Source organism: Sinocyclocheilus grahami, unplaced genomic scaffold, assembly GCF_001515645.1.
Source record: "Sinocyclocheilus grahami isolate Dianchi unplaced genomic scaffold, SAMN03320097.WGS_v1.1 scaffold530.1, whole genome shotgun sequence".
Classification (NCBI taxonomy): domain Eukaryota; kingdom Metazoa; phylum Chordata; class Actinopteri; order Cypriniformes; family Cyprinidae; genus Sinocyclocheilus; species Sinocyclocheilus grahami.
In genome coordinates this window covers 269,577-281,053 of record NW_015505709.1, presented here as the reverse complement: position 1 = coordinate 281,053, position 11,477 = coordinate 269,577, and the positions used below count along the sequence as shown (strand labels likewise).

The 11,477-nt window shown below is 36.4% G+C and overlaps 1 protein-coding gene across 1 annotated transcript in view; it reads left to right on the top strand.

Moving 5' to 3' along the window:
- Nucleotides 1–11,477, top strand: part of LOC107555282 (neurexin-3b-like) — a 359,781-nt gene that overhangs the window by 169,003 nt on the left and 179,301 nt on the right. The window contains exons 13-17 of the mRNA XM_016238037.1: nucleotides 4,494–4,613; nucleotides 4,728–5,109; nucleotides 10,317–10,507; nucleotides 10,746–10,919; nucleotides 11,451–11,477. Coding sequence (XP_016093523.1) covers nucleotides 4,494–4,613; nucleotides 4,728–5,109; nucleotides 10,317–10,507; nucleotides 10,746–10,919; nucleotides 11,451–11,477 — 894 coding nt within the window. The remainder of the gene's footprint in view (nucleotides 1–4,493; nucleotides 4,614–4,727; nucleotides 5,110–10,316; nucleotides 10,508–10,745; nucleotides 10,920–11,450) is intronic.

Sequence of the window (11,477 nt, the reverse complement as noted above, 5' to 3'; positions counted from 1 at the left end):
TTTTCACACACACACACACACACACACACACACACACATATATATATATATATATATATATATATATATATATATATATATTCAATAATAAATTCAATCAATTAATTTCTTTAATTAATATTTGATAATTGTAGGCTCAACAATGATTTTACAATAGTATAATTACAATACGTTTTAATTTATGTTTTAAATTCTTCACTTTCAAACGTTCAAATCTTTGAGCTTTTATACTGGTGGGTTGCTGATGAAATGCTGTAAACATCTGTGCACTATGTTGAAAATACATCCCCAGTGCTCATTAAACTCACTGCTCATACAGACACGGAGTTTGTGAGAAGCAGTTAATGACAGTACTTAATTAATTAAATCACAGCTTTTGATTTGATAACCGCATCAAGATTTCACACATCACTATAAGCTATATATTATATATTGATTTTAATATTAAATTAAAGGGGTCATTTGACATTGCTAAAAAGAACATTATTTTGTGTATTTGGTGTAATGAAATGTGTTTATGTGGTTTAAGGTTCAAAAACTCTTACAAAGCTTGATTTTTACAAAGCTCATTGTTCTGAAAAGCGAGGTGTGCTGTGATTGGCCAGCTATCCAGTGCATTGTGATTGGCCGAATTCCTCAAGCGTGTGACTGAAATGTTACACCCCTTATCATACTGTGATGCCTTGTCCGGCCGGAGCGACGAGACAAAACCTATAAAACCCATTATAAACGAGGCATTTGTTGCATCCAGTGGGGACATAATTACTGATTATGATGATATTACTTATACTGTCTTTTTGCGCGTTGCATTGCATCGCGCCGCGTAAACATAAAACCATGTCTGCATTTGTGATCGGAGAAACGACAAACAACAAGTGCTACTCTACACTGCTCAAAACTCGCGTTTGAATCATCAGTGGCAAATCCTTTAAATATGAAAACGTACTTACAGGCTCTGAGTCAGCTTTATTTGTCAGCATCATAGACTGTAAAGGGTCAGCATGCGCGCCGAAGGGGAAACAGGGGAACTGAATTCACCGGAACACCTGCATTGTAGGCTGCTCCCCCTGGAAACAGTCCTCGTCCTCCGTAAAATGCGTTGCACACATCTGAATATTTGGTTTGAACTGTTCTGGAACAGTGTTGTAAATACAACTTAACCACTGATTTCTAGTTGTGTCCTCTTTTGGAAGGCCAAACAAAGTAGTTTCGCTTTCACAACGAAACACATGGCGGCGGCGGAAACAATACTACAGCGAGAATCAAAGTTACACCTTTCTTTGCATATACATTTGGGCGGTGTTATGCAAATCTTCCCATATCGTGACGTAGACATGTGGGGGCGTGTTTGAACAAGGTGTTTTAGGAGGGCGTGGACGAGTCTTAACTTTTATAAATAATATCTCTTTGGGTTTGAGACTTTAGTCTTTGCAACTTTAGGGATCTTATCTATTGACGAACAGCTTGTAACACTCCAAAGAGAAAGGAAAACTTAAATATTAGCTTTTCATATACTCACGAACTCCCTGCAGTTCCTTCATGGACCCCCAAGGGTTTGCTAACCCCCATTAGGGAAACCCTGGGTTAGATTAACAGTAAAGTCATCAAGCTATGAAATAACAAAAATAGAAGTATGGCAAATGTTAAATAAATCAAAACTATTTTATGATTGAATTTCTTCCAAGTCATCACTCTGCCTAGATTACAGCTCTGAACATTCTTCTGAACACTATTAGCAAGCTCTAAGAGGTGCATCCTAAAGACTGGAATACACAACTTTTAAAATCAGAACAGATTTTAAAACACTGGGCATCATACACTTACCGACTTTGCAATATTCACAGAGTCGCTAAGTTGGCAACACTGAATATGCATCCTAAAATCTGCTGAAAATATCGAACATGTATGATATCCTCCGACGGGAGGTAATCATAGTCTGAAGCTAAAAAAAAAGTCTGTGACCATCATGCATTACCTGATTTTCTATGAAATCTGTCAACTCAAGTCTGCAGACTGGCTCTGAATTTTGGCAACTAGTGTCGAATTATCCAAACTAATCGAGGGAAAATCTGGGCAAAAATTATGTAGTGTATTCCTGCCTTAAGATGCTTTTAAACAGCACTGAATGACTTCTCATATGTGCTCGAAATGTTTAATTCACCACTCTAATTTTTAGTGTCATTTCATTTAAGCCTAAGCCTTTAAATCAAAGGGTTTTTTAAGGACAATGATCATAAATAAGGATAAAGTCCAAACTATTGATCCCTGTCCATGTTTTAAAGCTGTTAAATGTTAATATTTAAGCATTTTTAAATAATGCTGTTTTAAAGATTTTGTAATGCTCCTCTGAAAAAGTACAACTGCTTTTACTCATCTAAAAGTCTCTAGTTTATAATCCCCTTCTTCATCAGAGATTTGTAAGGTTAAGATTGAATGACTATTTTAAATTATTATTATTAGTATATATTATAATAATTATTAAATAATAATTATTAATATTATTGATTCAGGTTCCAGAAGTAAAATCCCATTCCTTTTCTCCAAAGATAAATGATTTTAGTCAAATGAATACAGATCTACCATAAGCTCTGAGGATGTTACATTTTGAAATATGCTTCTGTAGAAGCCACAAATCAGTGTGATTTCAAATTCAGTAACAAATTATTCTGATAAATTGTAGTTAACATCAAAAGGAAACTGCTGCAAAATTTGGCTCAGCTGTGAGCCGTTTACTCTCATATTGCAAATTTGAAGTTAGTATTGTTAATCTAATTATATTTGTATTTATTTTGTCTTTATCCTATATTGTACTATGGTTTCTGATTCAATATACTTACATACATACTTCTACTATATGCATACTTACATATCTCTGTGTGTACATAGTCTTGCACCTTTTTTATTGATTTATTTTTAATAATTTTCACTTGCTTTTTTTGCTTCAAATCAAATGTCGTAATATAATTCATTTTGGCGCTGCTTGGTTTGGTTCATGACTTGACACAACTTTGAATACGTTTTTCTTCTCTATAGAGAAAATTTATATGAAAAAATGTGGGTGGTTTCCGCTGCACTCCACTAAAGTAACAGTTTGATTACAGTTTTCTGTGTGAATCAAAGCTGTCTTCCTCAAGGGCACTTGTGAGCTCATCCCAGCAATTTCTTTTTTAAGTGATATAAATAATAATAATGATTTATATAATAATAATAATAATAATAATAATAATAATAAAGGTCCAGTATTTACAAACAACAGTGATTTGCCCATCCTAGTGGTTAGAAAAGTAACAGGTAGCACCACATGACCATGCTGTGATTTTAAACTCTGAAAATGGACTATAATAAAATTAAAATTTAAAAATTGTATTAGCCACTGAACTGACAGTACTCAGTTAAAATAGTAATAATTAACTATATAGAACCATCTTACATGACTACAACAGAAGACTTTGAGCCTGTGAATATAAAGGGCTGTTTGTTGTTAATTCAATAGTAATGAAAGATATTTAACACCATTAAATATGTTTTACGTGGTTATATTTATAAATATGTATGATATTTATTTATTATATATCTTAACAGACATACCTATTTTTGTGATTGATTTGTTGATGAAAATAAAAGCAACAAGCACACACACACACCCCAATTCTATATGGCTGTGATAATCAATAAATTATATAAAAAGACTTTGTATTTCTCTATAAATGATGGTGAAAGGCAAATTTATAAATCAATTTCAATCAATTGGGACTTTTAATAATGTGGTGTAATACCTCAGCATTTTAAACTATAAAAACTCTATACTCTCTTGCTTTTCTAGATGTATATAAACACGCAGGTCAGGTCATTTAGAGAGTCATCTCTGTAGCTTTTTGGAGTCAATTAGAGGTTTTTGTTTATTAAGCATGTTCTTCAATTAACAGCAGAATGGCTGAAATGTAAGTGGTAATTTAGTACTGATTAACCATTTTAATTCTACAATGCTTTTAGAGAGGCACTTTGCCTCGTGCTCTATAATTTTTAAGTTTAAAGACTCAGTATATTCGAGCAGGTTATGTTAATGGAACCAGTAAATCAGTACAACAATCAGTGTTCTCAACCGGTACTTCTGTTAGTGCAGACTAAGTATCTGTATGACAATGCGCCCTTAAAAAATAAATGTCACGACTGTGTTTGGATTGAATTACTAGCGTACTAGTGTACTTACCATTTCTGTGGTATGAATAAGCTACAGTATTCAACATATACCTCAGCCAAACCTTAGTTCTGTTTCATGTTTTTTAAAAATGCTGATTTTCCTAGGAACTATTGATGCACCGCAGTTATAATATGTAAAACCATTTTTGCCATCTATCATCTTGATGACAGAAGTTTGAAAATTTAGACCAAATTTTTTGCACATGATATGATTAATTAAAATGTTGAGAAGCCAGAAATTTTATTTGCAGGGCTAGTGTGTGTAAACACTAACTGACACACATCATTCTCAGGTAAAGGACCAGAGACATTGTACGCTGGCCAGAAAGTGAACGACAATGATTGGCACTCAGTCAAAGTGATGCGGCGTGGTAAAAACCTCAAACTCATAGTGGATGATGATGTAGCTGAAGGTATGAATGCAGTATAATCTTTTCAGAACAGTTTTTCAGCAGCTGACCCCATGTAATGCATTAATCCATCACTTACTAATCACTTTACCACGACCTCCTGTTCTTCTTTCACAGGTCAGATGAATGGTGACCACACTCGGCTGGAGTTTAGTAACATTGAGACCGGAATCCTGACAGAACGTCGGTTTGCCTCCACAGCTCCATCCAACTTCATTGGTCACCTGCAAGGCCTAAAGTTCAACAGCCTCCTCTACATTGACATGTGCAAGAATGGGGACATCGAATTCTGCGAGCTCAATGCTCGTTTTGGCATGCGCTCCATTGTGGCAGATCCAGTTACCTTCAAGACCAAAGGAAGCTATCTGGGTCTTGCTACACTCCAGGCTTATAGCACCATGCACCTCTTCTTTCAGTTCAAAACTACCTCGGGTGATGGATTCATTCTCTTCAACAGTGGAGATGGGAATGATTTTATTGCCGTGGAGCTTGTCAAAGGGTGAGTGGAAGTAGAGAGCTCCAAGTCAACAAAGTTCCCACAGAATCAAGGTTTTACCAAATGGCCATTTTATTGAGGTTGACAGGAAAGGTTGGGAGTCGGCCCCATATAGAGCCCATTCTGGGGTGTTGGAAGTCAGTTTCACTCAGGCTGAGACATGCACCGTAAGTGTGTTAATTTTCAAGATTACCAAACTACTACACACCCCAGAATACAATGAACAGCTAATGGTGGGGAATTTGATTCATTCCAAAGAATGTATATAATAATACAGGTATGTTCACCAAAAAGATTTATGAGTCTTGCTGTAATTTGCATCATTACATTTTTGGGTAGAGAACAGCTTGTACTGGGTATTTTGTTTTATCCCAGTGACACAAATCTTTTAAATCTGTTCACACCAGCAGGTGGCGACTTGTGATTATCTTTTTGAGTATTATGAGCATGTGATAATACTCTAAGCACTAATTTAAAACATTTGATCCATCGTGTCTTTGAAACAACATGCAAGTACACAAAAGCACTGTGAAAATGTTCTATTACAGAGACTTTTACCTTAGTTTCCAGAGGCTTCTCGAGACTTAATATAAGAACATAATATAAGATTTAAAAAAAGAAAAGTTTGAAATTGAGTTTTGAATTCAGATTTATTTTAATTTTTGGAATTAGCCAACCCCATTGAGCTGTACTTTTATTATTAATGTTGATATACATGTTCATTTATTATTAATGTTGATACATTCAGAAACAACATTTATTATCTATTACTGATTACCAAAGAGGTTATACTGGTATGTTTAAAATGCAAGAAATTCAGACCAAATTTTAATGTGGAGAGAATCATAATGTAAAGTAAAATGTTTGAAGTCATGTCCAGTTGTGCACATTTCAATCGATTTGTTTTGACAATCTTTATCAAAGTGTAATAATGCTTTTTTTGTTGGTGTAACCAGCAAAACTTTTTTGTTGGTGTAATCGGAACTGTGCAGGCAGAGGAAAAATTATGTTGACTCAGTAAAATCCAATAATACTGATCATAGCCCAATTTATTCAGTCAAATCCAGATGGCGTCCCATCCTCCATTATTTCCTGCTAAATATTTCACTCTTTATGTTTTCTTCAGTGTAAGATATTGTGTAAGGCTGACACAACAGATAATTTACCCTTGCCAAATATTAGATGATTCTAGCATTATATGCTTAGTATAAACTAAGGGTAAATGAAACAAACAAACAAGTATTGAAACCAAATACTTGGTTGCTGGGAGCACACTTGTCAAGTCAAGTCACCTTTTTTTATATAGCGCTTTATACAATACAGATTGTGTCAAAGCAGCTTTACAGTGTTGGACAGGAGAATAGTTTGTCAGTAATTCAAGAGGACAATAACAAAACAGTAAATTTTTCAGTTAAAGTCTGTTCATTGTTGATTCAGTGATGTCATCATCCAGTTCAGCTAGTGTTTGATCAATTAAGCTGACAGTATTGCCAGACATTTTGTGTCCCCGACTAAGCAAGCTAAAGGCCAAAGGAACCAAAACTCCATTGGTGACAGAAATGGAGGGGGGAAACCAGGCTCAGTTGGGGGGGCCAGTTTTCCTCTGGCCAGATGAAACCAGCATGATGTGTTTAAATTCCAGGCTGCAATACAATTCAGATTGTGAAGAGTGCTCATCTGGTTATCTTAGTCTTGTCCTGATGGCCGTCTAGTTGACGAAGTCTTTGCATGGGATCTGTCTCTGAGGCTCTTCTAGTTGACATGGTCTCCACTGACATTCAGGTTGTAGAGTTCATCTCTAGGTGCTGATCCACTATCTGGTCTGGAAACGGACTGGATCCGGGTGGCTATAGTGACCTCGGAATGAGAATGAAACAATAGACTAATAGTAGATGCCATTCTTCTTACGATGTTACGAGTACATCAGGTGTTATAGAAAGTGTTCCCAGTTCCGGTTGACTTAATTAATGCAGCCTAACAATCCTTAAATGGATTTGAATTATAGAAATGTGATAGTGAATTATGTGTATGTCAGGTTAAAGAGATGGGTCTTTAATCTAGTTTGGGTGCTAAATAGGAAAAGGATCTGCCACCCGCAGTTGATTTTGATATTCTAGGTACTATTAAATGGCCAGAGTTTTGAGATCACACCGGACGAGAAGGAATATAATGTGATAAGATCATATGCGTTTCTGCATTTGACATTGAGAGCATAGGTCATAATATAGATATATTTTTAAGATGGAAAAATTTGGTTTTACAAATGCTAGAAACATGGTTTTCAAAAGAAAGATTGCTCTCAAATAGCACACCTAGGTTCCTAACTGATGATGAAGAATTGACAGAGCAGCCATCAAGTGTTAGACAGTGTTTTAGGTTATTACATGCAGAGGTTTTTGGTTCAATAATTAACACCCCCGTTTTTTTTTCTTCAGAATTTAGCAGTAGGAAATTACTAGCCATCCAGTTTTTTTATATCAACTATGCATTCTTTTAGTTTTGCGAATTGGTATGTTTTGTCGGGCCGCGAAGAAATATAGAGCTGAGTAGCATCAGCATAACAATGAAAGTTAACACCATGTATCCTGATGATATCTCCCTAGGGTAACATGTAAAGCGTGAAAAGCAGCGGTACTAGTACTGAGCCCTGTGGTGCTCCATACTATACTTGTGATTGATATGATACCTCTTCATTCACTGTTGTGAATTTATGATTGTCAGATAAGTAAGATTTGAATCATGCCCATGCAATTCCACTAATGCCAACATAATTTTGTAGTCTATTCAAAAGAATGTTGTGGTCAATAGTGTCAACCGAAGCGCTAAAATCCAGTAGCACTACTAGTAGAGAGAGATACAACCACGATCAGATGATAAGTTCAGGTCATTTGTAACTCTGATGAGAGCCGTCTCAGTACTATGATAAGGTCTAAATCCTGACTGGAAATCATCACAGATTCAATTTCTTTCTAAGAAGGGACATAGTTTTGAGGTTACTGCCTTTTCTAGTATCTTTGACAGAAAATGGATTTTAGATCAATTACAGGTCTGGAATTAACATTCTCCAGGATCAAGTTGTGTTTTTTAAATCAGAGGCTTAACAACAGCCAGTTTGAAGGATTTTGGTACATATCCAAATTACACTGGTGAATTAATATTCAGAAGAGGATCTATGACTTCTGGAAGTACCTCTTTTAGTAGCTTAGATGGAATAGGGTTGAACATGTTGACTTTGATTAAGTTTATACAATTCTTCCTCTACTATAGCACATGAGTGAAATTGTTCCCCAGGGGATTTGTAGTTCACTGTCTGATGTGATACGGTAGCTGACGGCTGTATGGTTAGAATTTTATCTCTAATAGTATCAATCATGGAAATAAAGAAGGTCATAAAGTCATTATTGCTGTGCTTTTGGGAAATGGCTTCACCTGTTGAAGCTTTGTCATTAATTTAGCCACTGAATTGAATAAATGCATGGGGTTGTGTTTATTTTCTTCTAAAAGAGACGAAAAGTAAGCAGATCTACTGATTTTTAGAGCTTTTCTGAAAGTAGAAGTACTTTCCCTCCATGCAAGACGAAATACCTCTAGTGCTATTTTCTTCCAGCTGCACTCCATTTTCCGGGCAGCTTTCTTTAGGGTGCAAGTGTGCTCATCATACCACGGTGTCGGACTGTTTTCCTTAGTCTTCTTTAAGCATAAAGGAGCAAATGTATCTAAAGTGCTAGAAAAAGTAAATTTCAGTGTCACAAAAATGCTGTGTAAAAACAGGAGGACTCAAGTGCTGTGCCAAAAAAAGGAATGAAGTTTATTAGAAACTTCGGATAACAAAAACGGGGCTCCCAGTGCCCACACCAACTGGACTGATGGCTGGGAGGATGACAGAGAAGAGTTCAGTTCTAGTGCTTCCAGTCCAGACACTTTATCCAGTGGATTAATTAATCCTCGCCTGAGGATCCTGGACACAGTACCAAAAATGATAAGCAGCGATATCGCAAAACATACATGGTAAGGGCAGACATAACACAAATGACATACTGACACAGAGAGAAGCCATCGACGGGAATAAATAGGAAGGGGAAACGAGTAACAGGTGCGCAATTAGAGGAGCACACAGCGCTGCAAGTTAGCGCTGATTGCTCCCCCATGTGCAATAGCAGATGACAGGAAAATAACAAACCACCATGTGCCGCAGAGAGAGACAAAACACGGATGAACAGCAGGAATGAGTCGGAGAGAGGTGCCGACCATTACATTCAGTGTCTATAAATGCTGATCCCAATGCATCTTTTTCATTATGAACATGGATATTAAAATCACCAACAATTAAGACTTTATCTGCAGTCAGGACTAATTCAGCAAAAAACTAAAATCAGCAAATTATTTGATAAAGTCTGCATGGTGGCCTGTATACAGTAGCCAGTACAAATGTCAGGGGTTTTATCATTAACACTTATTACTCTAGATAATGTTATATGAATCACCATTACTTCAAACTAATTATTTAGCAACATGCCCCCCTTTACCTTTTGGATGTGGCTCATGTTTATAACAGTAATCTTGTGGGTAGACTCATTTAAAGTAATGTAATCTTCTGGTTTTAGCCAGGTTTCTGTCAAACAGAGCACATCTAGGTTATATGTGATCATATCATTTAAAAAAAAGCGCTTTTATAGAAAGGGATCTAGTATTATTTAAGCCAAGCTTTATCATTTGTTAATCTGTATTATGTCGTTTTTTTATTTATTGAACATCAATTAAATTGTTACCCTTAAATTGGTTTGGACATGTTTTGTATTTGCTAGTTCGGGGAACAGACAGTCTCTATAGTATCATATCTAGGTGAAATAGTCTCTGTGTGCTTAGAATTAACTGACTTCTGCGACGTGAGGTGGCCAGCAGACGGTCGGTTTAGTCAGTTTGTCTGCTTCTTGACCTGGGACCCAGGTGTGAATGTAGAAGCAAAGTTAGCCTTGTCCATCCAAACAGACCGAGCCACTTGGCCTATCCTCTAGCAGAACATAAAACCTGTACCTCTTAAAACAAGTTTCCACTCTCATTGTCTTCTGATAGAGAGCCTCTCAGCTGATCTGCTGAGTTTGCTTCAGTGTGTGCTTTAGCTGAGTGTTCTTCAGTGAAGTGCACTTGAATGGATTTGGGACATGAACACATTTGAGCTCAGTGTGTATGTGTGTTTGTATGTTTGTCAGGTATATTCACTATGTGTTTGACCTGGGAAATGGACCGAGTCTTCTCAAAGGAAACAGCGACAGTCCTCTTAATGACAACCAGTGGCACAATGTGGTGATCACTCGAGATGCCAGCAACACACACACACTAAAGGTGGACGCCAAGTCTGTCAGCCAGGTGGTCAACGGAGCGAAAAATCTGGACCTGAAAGGTCAGCCATACAAGATTCGCTTAACCTTTTTAGTGACATTTTTTATTATATTTGTTATTGATTTTATACCTTTAAAACAAAACCAGATTAGTAAATTTAAGCAAACAGGAAATTTTGTATACTGAGCACATAAACCTCACTATATATGATTAGATTTATACATAAAACAAGAAAAAATTTAATTGCCAAAGTAATTGAAGCAATTCAAAGTTATATTATCTTTTTTCACTCTTTGCAGGTGATCTGTTTGTGGCTGGTTTGGGACCAAACATGTACCAGAACCTGCCGAAACTGGTGGTGTCTCGTGAGGGTTTCCAGGGCTGCTTAGCTTCCATGGATCTCAACGGCCGTCTGCCTGACCTCATTAATGATTCTCTGTTCCGCAGTGGGCAGGTCGAACGTGGCTGTGAAGGTACAGTATAAGCCATTTATCACACCTCAACCTAAATCTCTACCAATCCCTGACACACTGCTGAGTTTAAACCATTAAATTCAAACCTGATTTAACCTCTGCACCTATTGTTTTTCTCTCTAATCTTTGTCTTTTACTTATATTTTAGTTAGATTTTTGTGCCTCACTGGAATTCTGGGTATTCTCTGTTTTGCTAATACGAGATGCCCTTTGACCACTAGATGGCGCCTTGACCAAGGGCCTGTTAACAGCATTACATTTTAACTGTTACCAATCACGTACAATATAGACACAGATTATTTGTTGTTAAAGATTTGAATGAGATACATTTGTTTAACAGTAGAATAGAATTTAAAAATTGCCCTATTAGTCTAAAATATTCTAATTTTCCTTGCCTTACTAATGTTATTGCCCAGGTTACTCTATCATTATCCTTCACACACACATTTTCCTCTCTCTTGACTGACCTTCCCTCAACTAACCAACCTTGTTTTGTTATCCAATTCTTTCTTAAATTTCCTGCTAACAAAGTTGGTTTCACCAAAGCTGACCTGCAAG